Here is an 18,742-nt window from a genome sequence, read left to right on the forward strand (position 1 = left end):
AGGACCCTTGCAGAAAGAGCAGGAGGCGCCATAACACCTGCGGCAGTAGCCATTCCTAAGCTCACAACACAGGACTCTCGAGCTACCGGCCAAACAGTAAACGAACCACAAACAGCTAAACCAGAAGAGTTTCCAGCCCTCCAACCGCCAGCTACCGCAACGACTACATTAGGAAATCGGGCAATAACTGGGAGGAATGCAGAAGGGAGAATTAGGAAGAAAAAGAAACAGAACACTAAGAAATCGGAAGGCAACAATGACAGCACAGAAACAGAGGAAATGGAAATCAACACCAGTACAACTAAACGACCCATCACGCCGGAAGAAGAAGGAGAAATGAAATGAAATAAACAGGACACTAAAAGCCAAATAGAAGCCTCAAGTTCAGATGAGGATGAGAAAGGAAATGAGATAATGTCGTGAAACAACACAGAAAATGAGGAAGAAACCTCTTCAGAAGAAGAAGACAGAGAGCAAGGAAACAATCCAGAAACTAAGGAAGGAACAGACTTTGTTAAAAGCAATACTCCAAACGGCTCTGTCATTCTGAAGAACTTTAAGGGATCTCCTAAAACAGCAGAAAAACTATTTCAGATAATGACCACAAAAGGAGAGCCAACTTTCTTGTTCTTTAAAAGGAGCAATAGACTCATATGGGGAGAACTCTATGTAAAGGATATAGCCAAGGTCGAGCCCCAGCAACTGGACGGTCACCTGGACTTAACAGAGGAAGAAAAACAACACCTATGCGACACATTGAAGTCGCTGACACGAGTAGATCTGGAAAAGAGATACCCAGGGATAATGAAGGAATTTGTAAAAAGAACTTTACCAGTAGATACAAACACCGGTTCTTCTCACCCCATTACAAAACCGGTAAAAAGAAAAGAACCCCTATATGAATATTCGAATGTAACAAAACGAATCCTATTCTATCTTAGGAATAAACCTGAGATAAAAAACAAAGTCCACACAGCTGTACAGGAAAAGGGAGACGTGGCTTTGCAATGTGAAGGTGAGCTAGAGAGTCTTAGAATATGGCTCAAGTTTGGGAAAGTCACTTACGACCGAGTGGAATGGAATGAATGCTTGAAGAGAATATGGCAACTTAATGAAGTCAGTACACGTACTCACAGTGATGGAAAACGTGGTAAAAGACTATGAGGAAGCGGTAAGAGATAGCAGGGCAAATATGACTTATATTGGAACCAAAAGGCATCTGTTCAAAGTTGATGACATTATTACAGACTCCATTAACATCAAACAAGGAGTAAGGCAAGGATGTATGCTGTCATCTCTTCTTTTTAACATATACTCAGAAGCCATATTTCAAAAAGTCTTGAAAGGAAGAAAGGAAGCAATTAATGTAAACAGTGAAATTATCAATAACATCTGATATGCTGATGACACAGCTGTCCTGGCTGACAATATTCAGGATCTTCAAAATCTTCTGGAACTAGTGAATGAAGAGAGTGAAAAATGGAATTAAAAATAAATATCACCAAAACTAAATTCATGGTCATAAGCAAGAAACCAATTCTTAATTCAGCACTTTCTTTAAATGGAAAACAAGTAGAAAGAGTGGCAAAGTTTAAATATCTCGAATGCTGGTTAAATTAAGATTACAATCCAGAAATGGAAATAAAAGTTAGAATTGAAATGGCGAGAAAAAATTTTCTCTTGATGAAATCAACACTGTGTAACCGCAGTTTAAATTTAGAGCTTAGAGTATGCATGGTTAAATGCTATGTATGGTCTGTACTGGTATATGGTGCAGAAACTTGAACCTAGAAGACAACATCAATAAAAGGCTTGAAGCCTTTGAGATATGGTTATACAGACGAATGTTAAAAATCCCATGGACAGCAAAAGCGTCCAATCAGGAAGTATTGGAACAAATGGGGAAATCACGTGAACTTTTAGATGCCATAAAAAGAAGGAAAACTGCATATCTTGGTCACCTGCTTCGTAATGAAAATATAAAATACTTCAATTGATTATAAAAGGGAAGATAAATAGAAGAAGAGGACAAGGAAGACGAAGAAATCTTGGCAGGCTGATATCAGACAGTGGACTGGCATGAAGTCTGAGAGACTGCTCAGAGTGGCTGAGAATCGCTCAAAATTTGCCAAGGTGGTCGCCGACCTCCGATAGGAGATGGCACTCAAAGAAGAAGATGAGTAAGAACCTACAGAATGCACAAGAACCCAACTATGCCAAACATATGTATTAAAGATGGCAGCAACAAAGCCCAATGATGTTAGACTACTTCAGGTCTTGTGGCCGTAGACAGATTAATCACTAATCAAGCATATAAAATAGCTTTTATATATATAATAGGGCCAAGGTTTATATTCATTAATTCTTTACTCTACACACAAGATTTTATATACACAAGATGTTAAAAATTAGAGCAGTTATGCTTTTACCATGACAACTGTACACATAAACTTATTTATTTGTATGGGGTTCCCCCTGTTCCTCCATCATTCCTTAGTATACTGGTTGAGCCCTCCTAGTGAGGGATTAAGTATGTATTTTATAACTGTAGATCCGTATGTGTTCACAGGTCTGTTCTATGAGATGAAAATCCTTAGTTTCATCCCTCAGAACATTCCTCATCCCTTGTCTGTGGGAGGGGATGTGTTCTTCATTATAAAGTGTCACTCCAGTTGTCTCTAATTATACTGACTGTTTCTAAATATAGGACATAGATTGTAAATGTCTCTCTACTTGCTTTTCTTGTTTCTGCAGCATAATGTCTGCAGCAACATTATTTCAGTCTTCAGAAAGAATAGATGTAACGAGTAATAATTCATTTATTTCTGGAAAAAAAATGAATCCTATGTATTATAAGTGGACTGTGTCCATTTTATTGACAACAAAATACTAGCATATACAAATGATATGTATTATTGAAAAGGCAGAAGAGCTGACAAAAAAAAAATTATTATTATTATTATTATTATAACTTTTTTATTTTTATTTTTTATGCAATGAAGGTAGGATTCGCAATAAGGTAGATAACTCTGATGATAATTGGAAATTATTTACATATATATATTACTTTGTCAAAAGTATATAATGATCATCAGTGAATAAAAGAAAATTCTTAAGAAAACCAAGCAAAATATAAATAAAACTGAAATAAATAAACATAACAAGAATAACAAATTTTAGGATGATTTGCTGCTCTATCAACCTGCATGTATTCTTGCCATGCCTACATGAATCATCTGATCAACATTATTAATTCACTGGATTAGTTCTTCTCTATAGCTATTTACTGAGCTACCACACACAGAGTTCAACTTGGTCATAACGAACACCAGGAGATCAACAAAATTTCCTCGTCATAACCATTACTCACTATATTAGTGCTGAGTTAAATTTATCTCATATTTTTTTAAATTCTAAATACCTCAATAAAAAAAAGACTCAAAAAAGTATTAGAGTGGAAAAAATGATATAATTACATACCTAGATATTACTTGTATGAATATACTTCTATAAACAACAACACACTTAATATTTAACACAATTTATTTGTCCATAATTTTAAAACAATATACTTAATACCAAACACAGTTACTCTGTAATTAAAAACAATACTAATTAATAATAAACATGAGTTCAATTAGTCTTTTTATTTATGAATTTTAAAATTGATTTTACTTTGATATTTCTCAAATTTCCTCTTAAAGCACTATGCATGAAAGTCTAATTTTTTTATCAGTTCCTGTCATATTTGCAGCACCATCAAGTAAGTCTTTGATTTTTTTCAGCTATGTTTTTTCCTCTTTGAATTTAAATGTATTGTCAAGTGTCAAATTATAAAAATGTCTGTTTGTTGGTATTGTGGATGTCTTTATCACTGAAATCTTTCCTAATTTCTACCCAAACACAGTCAATCCATTCATATGCCATTATTGGATCTGCAGATCTAGATTCTCCACTAATTTTTGCATAAACAATGTTATGTCAAATCAATTAAACCAACCACTGTTACATACAAATTTGTGGCACCCAAACTGATTAGCAAATTTTTCTGCTAGAGCCTTCAAGATCTGATTATCTGTTGATAATCCAGTACTTCTTTGTGTAGTGAACTATCGAAGCAATACTTCATTAATATATTTTTATATTTTGTTTTGTTTTGTTTTTGGTTATGTTTTTTTTTCCAGTGCTGATATGTAAACAACTTTATTCTTCTGCAAGGTTGATACAGCTGAAGAGGATAAAGAAAACTTTTTACATGCTTCAACATTTTTTGTACCACATTCTAACTCACGAATATTTCAACTTTTTTGCAGACTGAGAGACATTTTCTTTTTAGTAGACATGTTTCTAATGGATTCGTTTTTAACTGATTTCACAGTCATGGCAGTGTTTGAATGAAGTGAAGAATGGGGGCCAGAGGCTAGACACTAGAGAGGTAGGTAGAGTGGGGATGGTTCCCAAAGGCAAGATTAGGTAATAAACCAGTCAGTAATCAGCAAGTCATAATAGCTAAGTCACTCCTTTCATTTTTGCCTATTCCAAGAACTACCTAAGCAATAAAAATGCTTGCATAGTTACCAAAATTTGTATGGTATAGTTCACCTCACGGGTTGTAGGTCTCTGCTTGGCGTCTTGCCAAGAATAGTCGATTCATGCTGAAGGGGAGAAAGAAATGAAGGACGTACGAATTGGTCGCCAACACGCGAAATCACGTGCTTTATAGGTAAAATCACACCTGTTCTTTCTCTCCCTTATAGTTGGCATTCCCACATGACTTATTAATGATGGTTTGCATCCACACATCTTAGTAATTCAAATATACCAATTAAATATAATAATCTCCTTAATCATTATTATTATTATTATTATTATTTGACACCTCCAGGGAGTCCAAAGACTCATCAAGGGAAGGCACTTACTCCACAGCTCTCGTCTCCACTATTCAAGCCACCAACTACAACGAACCACAACTACTTTCATCATCCACACCAACGCCATCTACCGCCAATCACCACCACTAGTATCTCCACAGACAATCACAAACATCCATGCCCACAGCGGGATTGAAACCCGCAGCCTTTCAGCTGAAGAGTGGATGCACTGACCACTCAGCCAGCCAGGCTGGTATATATGTATATCCAAAAACAAAATCATTTGTTCCCTTCCTCCCTTGCAGATTTGATTACAATCAAAGAACCTGTCACAATACATGATGCATCCCCAATAGACAAGCATAAAACTGTGGTGGAGTGTGGTGTTTTCAACCACTTTGACAGAAGGTTAAGATAGCAGTGAGAGATTTCCAATCAGCCCAATGTGAATATGTTAAACAGCCTACATTGGCATATCCACTTTGCACTGGAATTAGAAAATAACATCTCTCCTATAAGATCTTATGGAAGTCTCTGAACAGAAAAAAAAACTTACATACGTGGTTTGCAGAAAACTAACCCATATCCGAAGATACCTCAATGCTACATATCACCACCTAGCACAAAAGAGATGTTATGATATGAAGTCAAGATATGAAGTCATCACATTGGATTATGACAATGATGTGGATGACATTAACATACAGAAATAAGGAGATTATGGTTTCATTATAGCTGTAGATCCAGAAATGAGTTGTTGTGTTTGTATACCAATGCTAGAAGTATAAGAAACAAGGCGGATGAAATGGTTGCACTAATTGCGTCTGTGCACCCAGAGATTGTCGGAATAAGTGAGACATGGTTAGATGAGGATGACATCCTGACAGGAATAGAGATGGAAAGGTATGATGTGTTTCATGAGGATAGAAGGGGTAAAAAGGGAGGGGGAGTGCTATTGATGATAGAGAAAGAGTTATGTCCATACAAGGTAGAGATGCAAGGGGGAAATGGGGCCAGTGGTTTTGAGGCAGTATGGTGTGAGATAGAGGTGAATAGAATCAAATACTTGGTGGGATGTTGTTATAGACCTGGTAATGTGGATGGTGGTGATAGTGAAATGTATGGTCAAATAAGCCAAGCAAATAAGAAAAGGGTGATCATTATGGGTGATTTTAATTATGGCAATATAGACTGGAATGAAGAGATAGCAACTGGAAGTAAAGAAAATGAGTTTCTTGAGTTTTTGAGGGATAACTACCTCAGACAGTATGTAACAGAGGGCACAAGAGGATTAAGGGTCTTGGATTTGGTCATCTCATCAGAGGATGTAATTATCAGTGAGGTATCAAATCATCCACCAATTGGTGAAAGTGACCATGAGGTGATTACTTGGGTGGTTGCCAGCAGTGCAAGGACCCCTGTGAAAAAAGGGTATATGTGGAACTACAAGGGGGGTGATTATGAAGAGCTCAGGAGACAGCTTGCAGGTGTAGCATGGAATGAGGAGTTAGCTGGAAAAGAGATCAATGCAGCTTGGGGGATTTTCAAAAAATATTTAGTGGATGCAATGTCTAAATGTATACCACGGGTGAGAAGGTTAAATAAGTTAGGTGTGAGATGGATGAATAAAGAGATTAAGCATGCAATACAGAGAAAAAGGGCATTGTGGAGGCAGCATAAAAGAAGTGGAAGTAACCAATTTCATGAGTTCTACAAAGACCAGGCAAGGAGAGTGACTTGGTTGGTGAGAGTAGCTAAAGAGAGGTATGAACAGCAGTTAGCTAATGAAGCTAAAAAGAATCCTAGGGAGTTCTTTCGATATGTAGCCAGCAAAAGAAAGAATGATTATGGAAGGATGACATTGATTGGAGGAAATGGTATAAAGACAGCTGTTGCAGAATGTGTGGTGGAGATACTTAATGAGCAGTTCATAAAGATCTTTCAATCTTGTGAATGTGACTTCATGGAGAGATTAAGAGCAGTTGATGATGGGGAGGAGAGACTGACTGTAAGTGAGCAAGAGGTGTTTGGGGAGTTGAGTAAACTAGATGTAAATAAGGCTGTGGGACTTGATAATATATCACCGCGTATTCTGAAGGAATGTGCCAGAGAGTTGACACCTGCCTTGACATATTTTTTTTAATACGAGTCTTGCACTTGGTCAAGTCCCTAAAGAGTGGAAGGAGGGCAAGATTGTGCCACTTCATAAAGGAGGTGATCGAACTCAAGCATCAAACTATAGGCCTATCTGTGTGTCAGGTGTTGTGGGTAAGTTGTTGGAGAAGCTTGTGAGAACTAGGATCCAGAGTTGGGTTGACAACAATGGTATAATCTTTGATGGACAGCATGGATTTACTAAAGGGAGGTCGTGTTTTAGTAATCTACTTACTTATTACAATAAAGTGACTGCTTCCTTGGACAGAGGAGAAGGATACACAGTAATATACTTGGATTTCGCAAAAGCTTTTGATAGAGTACCTCATGATAAGTTGACAGTCAAACTAGAGCAGATGGGGTTGGATATTAGATTAGTGCATTGGATTGGAGACTGGCTATCTGATAGGTATCAACAAGTTGTGTATGGGGGTGCAATATCCAGGAAAAGGAAAGTCACTAGTGGAGTGCCTCAGGGATCTGTTTTAGGGCCATTACTATTTAACTTGTATATTAATGATATTGGCGAAGATTTGGATGGAGATATTCAGTTGTTTGCAGATGATGCAAAGTTGGGACGAACCATAAAGAGTAGTGAAGATGTTGTGGCCTTGCAAGAAGACTTGAATAAATTGAGTGATTGGGCAAGCAAATGGGGATGTGAGTTCAATGTTGCAAAATGTAAGGTTTTAAAATTTGGAAAACAAAGATGGGATGCAGAATTTATGCTTGGTGAGAATATATTGTTGGAAGTAGAGGAAATAAGAGATCTGGGAGTGATAGTGGATAAGGATCTAAAATTTAGGGGTCACATCGCCAAAATTGTGAAGACAACACAAAGACTTCTGGGAATGATGAGGAGGACACTGACGTGTAGAAGTAGGGAGATTCTTGTTCCATTGTATAAGGCTTTGATTAGGCCACACATGGACTATTGTGCCCAGATTTGGTCACCTGGTTTTCAGAAGGATGAAGAGATGTTGGAAAGGGTCCAAAGGCGACTGACTAAGGTAGTTTCTGACCTCTGGAATGTCGAGTATGAGGAAAGATTGAAAAGATGTAATTTGCAGAGACTAGTGGAGAGAAGGAAGAGGGGAGATATGATAGAGACCTATAAGTTGGTAAGGGGTTGCTATAGGATCAATGGTGGAGAAGTTCTACAGCGAATAGTGGGAGATCAGGGGAGAACCAGAGGTCATCCCTGGAAACTGTATAAAGAGGGTGTGAGTAGGGGAGTGAGAGGCAGGTTTTTTTCGTGCAGAGTTGTGAATGATTGGAATGCCTTGCCTGAGAGTGTGGTGTCTGCAAGGAGTTTGAATGTGTTTAAGACCCGGTATGATGAGATGTGTGTGAGATAAAAGGACCTCCTAGATGAGTCTTTGACTCCATGAGGTCTTGTTTAATAATAATAATAATAATAATATTATATAAGACCATCAGACATCATATGGATTATTCTGCACAGAATAGGTCACCTTGTTTTCATGATGACATGGATGTATGTTAGAAAGTTACCACCTTAATCAATTTTGACTAAGGTGGTAAATGGTACATTTTGGAAAATTATGGAGACAACTACCATGTTTGAGTAAAACTTTAGTTTAATATAAACTAAAATGCACATTCAATGTTTCGACCTTTATATCAAGGTCATCTTCTGGAGCATATATACTATATACAGAGAAATAAGCTGCACTACAATCTACATGGTTTGTTAAAGTTACTGACCAACTGTTACAACAATTATTTGCCTGACCTCTAGTGGAAAAAAAAAAAAAAAAACCTTACTACAACAACGCTATGTTGTAGTAGTAAGGTTGTTGTTGTAGTAAAGTTGTTGCTCCCAATGTAAAATTACATTGGGAGCAACAACAAGTCTATATATATATAAATATATATTAACACCATGATTATACATATAAATTCCAACCAGTTGGTATGGAATGGTTTCCAATACTAGCTGAAGGTTGCCTAGAGTCCTGAAGTGAATACTAAATATTAGGTGAGCTGAATGTGTGCCATCCAGATTCTTGGAATTTTCATGTGTGAGATAAAAGGACCTCCTAGATGAGTCTTTGACTCCATGAGGTCTTGTTTAATAATAATAATAATAATAATATTATATAAGACCATCAGACATCATATGGATTATTCTGCACAGAATAGGTCACCTTGTTTTCATGATGACATGGATGTATGTTAGAAAGTTACCACCTTAATCAATTTTGACTAAGGTGGTAAATGGTACATTTTGGAAAATTATGGAGACAACTACCATGTTTGAGTAAAACTTTAGTTTAATATAAACTAAAATGCACATTCAATGTTTCGACCTTTATATCAAGGTCATCTTCTGGAGCATATATACTATATACAGAGAAATAAGCTGCACTACAATCTACATGGTTTGTTAAAGTTACTGACCAACTGTTACAACAATTATTTGCCTGACCTCTAGTGGAAAAAAAAAAAAAAAAACCTTACTACAACAACGCTATGTTGTAGTAGTAAGGTTGTTGTTGTAGTAAAGTTGTTGCTCCCAATGTAAAATTACATTGGGAGCAACAACAAGTCTATATATATATAAATATATATTAACACCATGATTATACATATAAATTCCAACCAGTTGGTATGGAATGGTTTCCAATACTAGCTGAAGGTTGCCTAGAGTCCTGAAGTGAATACTAAATATTAGGTGAGCTGAATGTGTGCCATCCAGATTCTTGGAATTTTCATGCCACCATTATTGTTGATATTTGGGTGGTTTATCAGAATTTCGCAGGCTTCCTTAAATTTTCTTTCATACCAGGTTTTTGTGTGGTGTAAAGAGCGGGTACTTTTCCAGTCAATTTGGTGTAAGGTGTTGAGAGCATGATCTGAGAAGCCTGCTTCACCAAAATAGTTATATTTAATGTGTCTTATATGGTCTTTCTTATGTATAGGGATTGTATGTCCTGTTTCACCAATGTACAGTAAGTTACGGGTGCAGTGCCTAAAAGAAAAGTGATAAATGGTCTTTGGAATGTGAGGATATGAAGATAGATTGAGGGAATACAATTTGCAAAGTCTTGCATATAGGAGGAGGAGGAGATATGATTGAGACATAAGCTGGTAAGGGGTTGTCACTAAGCAAATGTGGAAAAAAATTTTTCATGAGCTGTGGGGAGAGGGGTAGAACAAGAGGCTGTCCCTGGAATCCATGTAAGGAAAGTGTATGAGCAAAGGAGTAAGCAGGTTCTTTGAATGGAGTGTGGCTGGTGAGCAGAATGTATTGTCTGACAGTGTGGTTAATGTGGATACATTAAATGAGTTCAGTTTGATGAGATTTGTGTGTGTGTGATGGTGCATGTGTGTGTGTATGTAAATGTATTCATTTTGGCAATGTAAAATAAACAGATCAAATAATATTTCATGTACTACTGAAGAAACTTGGAAAGTTTCTTCAGTAGTGCAAGCTAAGGCAACTCTGATGCTGAGAACTGTATTCTCATAAGCTCTCTCTTCTTTATTCAAAACTTGCCAAGTTTCTTATATCTCCGATTTATGTTTATTTTACATTGCCAAGATGAAGACATTTTGGTTCTTCATTGATAAAAAGAGAAAATACAATTTTGCTTTCCCTAAATATAATAACTGTTAAATTTTAAATATAGAGCTGAGATACTTCAATTTTAAATAAATAAGATACTGAAATGGAAGATATTATGGATCCATCCATATTTTATAACCAAAAATGTCAAAATGTGTAAGAACATATGCCAGCCTGGTTGGCTGAGTGGTTAGTGTATCTGCTTTCCAGCCAAAAGGCTGTGGATTTTGAATCCCACTGTGGGCATAGATGTTTTGACTGTCTGTGAAAACACTAGTGGTGGTATTGGACAGTAGATGGTGTGAGTGTAGTTGGTGGATGAGTAGTGGAGATGGAGAGCTGTAGAGTAGGTGCCCTCCCTCAATGAGTCTTTGGACTCCTTGGAGGTGTCACATAATAATAATAAGTTTATAAGAACATAATGTTCTCATAAGCTTTCTTTCTAGTAAATTTTAAAAAATAAGAAAATTTTTCTGCATTTCTTACTTTCATTTGTTTCCATATCTTGCTACGAAATATAGATGTATATGTAACATTGTCTATTGTAATATCTTGTATAAGACAAATATAAGCTTCTTAGTTCTTCAGCTTCATTCCCACTCAAGTAGGCTCACTGCAGTGGATCAACCTCCTCCACTCAGTTCTGTCCAAGGCCATTCTCTCCTCTAGTCTGAGGTCTTGGAGGTCCCCTCTCAAGCTGTCTAGCCATAGTGTTTAGGTTCCCCCTTTACTTCTTTTCTTGGCTTCATCTCCAGCATTCTCCTTCCCACATAGCTTTTGTCTCACTGCATAACATTACCAAACCACCTCAGCCTTGATTCCCTAATCTTTCCGGATACTTGGGTTACCTTCATTGTTCCCCTGATCAATGATTTTTGATCTTGTCCAAACTTGTTACACCACTTGCAAGTCTCAGCATTCTCATTTCAGTGACATCCATTCTCTTCTCCCATCTCTTGGTCATCTGCCAGGTCTCACTGCTATACATCAATGCAGGTCTCACTACCATTTTGTAGATTTTTCTTTTTAACTTGCTAGACACTTTTGTATCACATGAGATACCTGAAACCTTTTTATGATGAATTGACTTTCTCACACAGGTTATGTACAGCAATGAATGAGGTTTTTTTGTCACTTAGTGGGGCCACCAATGAGAGTTTAATGAGTTTAGTAGTGATTTTGGATCACTCAGTAAGATTTAGATGACCTTGTAGCTCACTCGAAGATTTTGGAGAGGTAATCTCTGTACTTTACCTCAAAATTTTTGAATTTGGTCAATTTGAAGTCTGGTGCTTCAGACTAGTACAATTTACTCAAGGTATTGATAAAATTGAATACACGAGCTGTGGACAGAGTTTGTGTATGCACTATTTATAGTGCAAGCCAAGGCAACTCTGATTCCAGTCTTGTTCTCATATGCTCACTGGTAAATTTTGAAAACTTCTTATTCTTTCTACATTTTAGCTATAAGATATAGATTGATCCATGATATCCTTCATTTTGATATAATAAACCTACCATTTAATTTTACATTGTATTTACAAAACAATATAGCATAAAAATCAGGGGGGATTGCTCTTATTTTTTCAAATAACAAAAATATTGATGGAATTTATTTTAAATAATTGTGAAATATTGAGAATAATTATGGATTTAATAATCAAAATGAATTCATGATAAATTATGATGTGGTAAAATGAAATTTTCAGCATTTTTTTGAAGAAGCATATGCCTGGTTTCTTCATAAATACTTTTAACTTCTGGAAAAAAAAAAAAAAAAAACTCTTTCAAGGAATATGCTAGTGCCAAAAGATATTTTCTAAGAAATTGTACTGTGGAACAAGTTTACTCATTAACCATGGAAATCCTTCTATTTGAGCAGTCATGCAAGATATGGGGAGACTTTTCTCAATTGGTTGTTTTGTTATGCCGCATGCAACAGGAACTTTTTCTGCTTCAGCCAGCCTTCAACCAAATCAGTCTTTCTACTGATTTGGTTGAAGCTGAATATCGCTAAACTGGCTGAATACTGAACTAAAACCAGATATTCGATGCATTCATTAATTTTAAGACTAATAAAAGAAACCAAGAAACTTTGAAAACAACAACTCTAATTACTAAACAAGATACAGAAAGACAAAACAGACAACAAAACAAAATTCTCAGCATATTTTATGTAATGATCCTGGAAGAGAAGGAATATTACTGACAGATCTGCAAACTACAATGATCTGCCAAATTCAGAAAATCTGAAAAGGCTTCTAATATAAATGATGATAACAATAAGCACTTTTCACTTTGACATTTAATACCATAACATGAAAGCACTATAAATTATACTCAACAAGAAGTTATGTACTTGTTTTCATCATTATTATGAAAGCACTGTTGTAAGAATGAATGACTAAAGGTGAACAAAGTGAACAGTCAGGTACAAAGTAGTGTATATATATATATATATATATATATATATAGGGTAGCCTCTTGTAGGAATAGGTGCTTGGGAGAAGGGGGAATACATCAGGTAATGCTGAATCCAGTGGAGTATGGAAGAGATAATGATATAGAAACAGTGACATTTTTATTCTTTATACTAATGCAAGGAGTATCTGGAATAAAGGAGATGAATTGGTGGTGCTGATAGCATTAGCCAGTCCAAAGATTAGCAAGATCTTCGAGACATGGTTGATGGAAGATGATATACTAACAGCAATAGAAGTAGCAGGCTAGAGCATTTTTCGACAGGATAGGAAGAAAAAACATGGTGGTAGTGGAGTACTGCTTATGATAAGTAATGACCTATGTCCTTTCAGAGTGGAAAATTCGGAAAGCGGTGACACTAATGGTTCTGAAAGCATATGGTTTGAGATAGAGGGGCAAGACAAGATATTTAGTGGGGTGTTGCTACAAGTCCAGGGAGCATAAATGATGAGGAGCAGGAGATGTTTAGGCAGTTGAGCTTGGCAAGTGCAAGAAGAATGATTGTTATGGGAGATTTTAACTACAGCAGTATAAATTGAGAAGAGCAAACTGCATGTAATAATAAGGGAATGGGATTTCTAGAATTCTTGAGGAATAAATGTCTTAGGCAACATGTGGTAGAAGGAACACAAGGTTCAAGAGTTTTGGATTTGGTCATAACATCAGAAGACCTGATAATAATTGAGATGGCATCTCTGTTCCCCCAGTTGAAGAGAGAGTGATCATGTGGTTTTGACTTGGAAGATGAATAGACATGCAGGAGTATCAAAGAGAGAGGAATGTATGTGGAATTATAAGGCAGGTAATTATAAAAGTCTCAGATATCAACTTAGAGCAGTTCCTTAGAGGGAGGAATTGGAAGGGCAAGATTTCATTAATGCTTGGGAAATTGTGAAGGAATATTTATTAGAAGCAATAGTAAGCTGTATATCACGAGTGAAGAAGAGGACACAATTTGGTGTACTAGTGAAGTGGATGACAAACAATATTAAACAGGAACTGCAAATTAAAAAGAGGTTATGGAAGAGATATAAGGAGAGGTGTGGAGAGCAGATGCACGAAGCACATAAGACTCGGGCCAGGAGAGTGAATAGTATGGTAAAGAAGGCAAAACTGGAATATGAGAATAGATTTGTCCTGAAATTCCAAAGAAAATCTTAAGGAATTTTTTTAGCTATGTGGCCAGTAGGAGGAGAAATGATTGTGGAAGAATGACATTGTTGGATAAAAATGAGAATAGAGTGAATGATGCAAATGACACAGTAGATTTGTTCAAATGAACACTTTATTGGGATATTTCATCCTGGAGAAGTAGGTTTTAATACTAGAAAGATAGGGCAAGTCTGGGGTTTAGAAGTGCAAGAGGAGAGTGTGTTTCAAATACTGAGCACTCTGGATGTCAACAAAGCAGTGGGACTAAATGGAATTTTGCCACAGGTTTTGAGAGAATGTGCTAAAGAGCTGACAGCTCTGTTGACCTGGCTTTTCAATGAAAGTCTGGCCAAGGGAAAAGTACCCAAGGAGTGGAAGGAAAGTAAGATAATGCCATTGCATAAGGGTGGTAGCAGACTGTAAGTGTCAAATTACAGATCAGTTTGAAATTAGTGAGGGACCATATAGTGTAATTGTTATCTGTGAGAGTGAACATGGATTTGTTAAGGAACACTTAACAAAGTGACAAGAGTGGTTGATGAGGGAAAAAGGAATATTCTGCCTTTTTTTTTTTTTGCATTTTGCAAAGTTTAATTGTGCTGCAATTTAAATTATCACATGATATTTAAATTGCAGCACATGGGTTTAGATGTCAGGTTAGTGAACTGGATTCAGGATTGGCTATCTGATATGTATCAGAGAGTTGTGTATGGTGGGGCAATATCAAGGAGGCAGAAAGTTACAAGTAGGGTCCTTCAGAGCTCAGTACTCCTCAGTACTAGGACCTATATTGTTTAACCTTAATATCAATGACAATGTCAGTGGACTGCAAGGGGACACTAGTTGTTTGCAGATGATGTGAAGCTGGGAAGTGCTATTAGTAATAGTGCAGATGTTGTAGCCCTGCATAGAGGATTTGAATAAACTGGACAGATTGGCAAATGAAGATATCAAACTTTGTTTGATACCCCATTCGGATATCAAAGTTTAATGCAGCAAAAGTAAAGTCTTGAAGCTTGGGATAAATCGATAGGAGGCTGCATACTCTGTTAGAGGAACTGTACTGGAGGAGGTATGGGAAGCAAGGGATCTGGGGGTGATGATTATAGAAACCTGAAATTCAGGGAACATATTGCAAAAGTGGTGAAGATAACCCAGAGGATTGCTGCAATACTGAGAAAGACGCTGACCTGCAGAGATAAAAGATTTGTCATTCCATTGTATAAAGCCCTGATCAGACCACACTTGGATTATTGTTCTCAAATTTGGTCTCCAGAATTTGAAGAGGATAAATTAACTGTGGAAAGAGTGCAGAGGCAGAAACAAAGATGGTATCAGGACTGTACAATGTTAGTTATGAAGACAGGCTGAGGGAATGTGGGTTACTAAGTTTGGTGTAGAAGGAGAGGTAATATGAGTAAGACTTTTAAACTGTTGAGAGGTGGTTACAGGGTTGACACTGGGGAGTTCTTTCATTTTCTGGAACAGAGGGAAGGAGGACAAGGAGCCATCCCTGGAAGCTATGAAAGGAAGTTGTGAGCAAGAGGGCGAGGAATGGTTTCTTTGCATGAAGGGTGGTTGAACCATGGAATGCAATGCCTGACAGAATGGTGAGAGCACAAATGGTCAATGAGTATAAGGAGTGGTATTATAGACTCTGCATTTTCTAGGATGAGCCTCCCATCAGGAATCTTTTGACTCCATGGAAGCCTGAATCATAATAATAATAATTAAAAGAGCCAACCACCCAAATCAACAATAACTGTCAGCCTGTGTAGCTATGTGGACAGCATTTCCACTTTGTTACCAAAGTGTCATGATTGTTGCCATATCTGGAAAATCAGAAAATGCATCTAACCAAATATGATACTGATGCCAAGCACTTTTCACTATGACAGAATTTATAACATTCCTTTTAAAAATTCACCCCTAAAGATTGGGTCCTAAAGATGGGATTAACTCCATGGAAGCCTAAATCATAATAATAATAATAATAATTAAAAGAGCCAACCACTCAAATCAGCAATGATTGTCAGCCTGTGTAGCCACTTTGTTACCAAAGTGTCATGATCATTGTCATATCTGGAAAATTAGAAAAGGCAATTATAACATCCATTTTAAAAATTCACCCCTAAAGACTGGATCCTAAAGATGGGATTAAACTATTAATATTAAATGAGTGAGACATCAGCTCATCACTAAAACACAACAGCCATTAATGAGAAGATGGAATTGGAATTAATTCTTAGGATAATACTATATTACTGCACTATGGGAAAAAAAAACAACATGGTATGGTTAGATAGGCAAAATAGAAGGGTGGAGAGAGAGAGAGAGAGAGAGGTTTCCATTTTAATTTTACTCTTGCTTTTATATTTTAGTTTATATTATTTATATTTTACATTTGAATGTATAAAAAATAAAATAACACCTTACTTCTGGTGATGGTGGTGACATGGATTAAGACTACAAGGGTCAATTTCAGAACATGATCCAGATTCGAACTGCCCATCTGTTAACTTTGCACATCTGGAATAAAATATGAATATTACTTATATTGAATATACAAGTTCATGAATACACTATAACTGTATGAATATTAACTAAAGAGAACATTCAGACTTGTAAATATCAGCAACTTTCACATTAGTTTCAAGAAATTTTACAACAGGCATTAAAAATATAAGTATTAAAGAAAGAAAAAGATGTCACATACACATTGCAACATATAAAACTGACCAATCAGCCAAGAGTCATTTGTAAAATGGCATAATTTCAGAAGTCAAAGATGTACTGATTTTTCCCTACAGAAATGAGAGAAGCTGTAACATTTCCCCCCTTTTTTTTTCTTTTTATACAGCACTAACATATTTTCAATAAATCTCTTAAGTTGAGAGAGAGAGAGAGAGAGAGAGAGAGAGAGAGAGAGAGAGAGACTGTTCCCCTTAGAAAAGCTAACAGATAATCTCGGGTGATTTATGATACAGTTTGATAAATCTGTGTTTGACTTCTGTGTTTTAAAAGCTTTGTGTTACTGTTTAAATTCCATTTTTTAAAAACCAAAGTTCCTTTTTTGGAGATTTTGGTTATTGTTAATAAAAATGTTGAAGATATCAAAATACTTATGAAAAAGGAATTTAGAATGGAATATAAAAAGAATTATATATGTGTATAAATGTGTATGTGGATATATATGGATAGCTAAATATTCCTGAACTAGTAGCAATTATTCTTTGCATATCCTTCCAGAATATCTGAACAAAATGACAATGTAAGCAGATAAGTCAGGTTATTTCTTGAATTAACATGAAAAAACACAAGGGATAAGTAACACTATTTATTTAAGGCCATATAACAGATAACTGTTTTGTTGTTGCCACTGAAGATGGCCTGTAATATTCAGGCTGAAATATATGGTCTTAAATAAATAGTATTACTTATTCCTTGTGTTTTTTTTTTTTTTTTTCATGTTAATTCAAGAAAACTCTCATGGCACAAGTAACTCTTAAATAACAATTGATAATACTTCAAGGAGGAAGAAACAACCAAGAAGACAGGTAAACTTGGAAAATTATTGGTGTTACAAGGTAAGATGCAAGCAAGGATAGCCTTTCTGAAGAAATGCTGCAATCTATTGGTAATTAACTGTTGTCGTCACTGGAGATGGCCTGTAATATTCAAGCTGAAATATATAGTCTTAAATATTACTTATTCCTTGTTTTTTTCATGTTAATTCCTGAAACGTCTCATAGTCAGGTTATTTATGACCATCATTATCGGATCTGTATGGCATCAAACACTTATCACACGAAATCCAACTGAACATAAAGATTATTATTATTATTATTCAGGCCTCCATGGAGTCAAAAGACTCATCGTGGGAGGTCCTTCCTAAGAAACACAAAGTCTATCAAGACTCATCGAGGAGAGGTTCCCCCCCCCCCAAGAAACACAAAGTCTATCATACCACTCCTTGAACTCATTGACCGTTCTCGCTTTCACCACACCATCAGGCAATGCATTCCATGGTTCAACCACCCTCCATGCAAAGAAACTATTCCTCACCCTCTTGCTCACAGTTTCCTTTCGTAACTTCCAGGGATGGCCTCTTGTCATCACTCCTTCCCGCTGTTCAACCAAGTGAAAGAACTCCCCAGTGTGAACCCTGTAACCACTTCTCAACAGTTTAAAAGTCTCAATCATATCACCTCTCCTTCTTCTATCCACCAAACTCTGCAGTCTACATTCCCTCAGCCGATCCTCATAACTATCATTGTACAGTCCTGAAACCATCTTTGTTATCCACCTTTGTACCCTTTCCACAGTTAATTTATCCCCCTTGAAATCCTGGGGACCAAATCTGAGAACAACAGTCCAAGTATAGTCTGATCAGGGTCTTATACAACGGAATGATAACTGTTTTATCACTGCAGGTCAGTGTCCTTCTCATTATTGCAGCAATCCTCTGTGTTACCTTTGCCACCTTTGCAAT

The 18,742-nt window shown here is 36.5% G+C and overlaps 1 protein-coding gene across 1 annotated transcript in view; it reads right to left on the reverse strand.

Moving 5' to 3' along the window:
- Positions 1-18,742, reverse strand: part of LOC150105530 (reversion-inducing cysteine-rich protein with Kazal motifs-like) — a 279,764-nt gene that overhangs the window by 46,655 nt on the left and 214,367 nt on the right. The window contains exon 17 of the mRNA XM_090394242.1: positions 16,687-16,779. Within this exon, the coding sequence (XP_090250368.1) occupies positions 16,687-16,779 (93 nt within the window). The remainder of the gene's footprint in view (positions 1-16,686; positions 16,780-18,742) is intronic.

This window comes from Typopeltis vanoorti, chromosome 6 (genome assembly GCF_054136105.1).
Source record: "Typopeltis vanoorti isolate ZY-2024b chromosome 6, IOZ_Tvanoo_1.0, whole genome shotgun sequence".
NCBI lineage: Eukaryota > Metazoa > Arthropoda > Arachnida > Uropygi > Thelyphonidae > Typopeltis > Typopeltis vanoorti.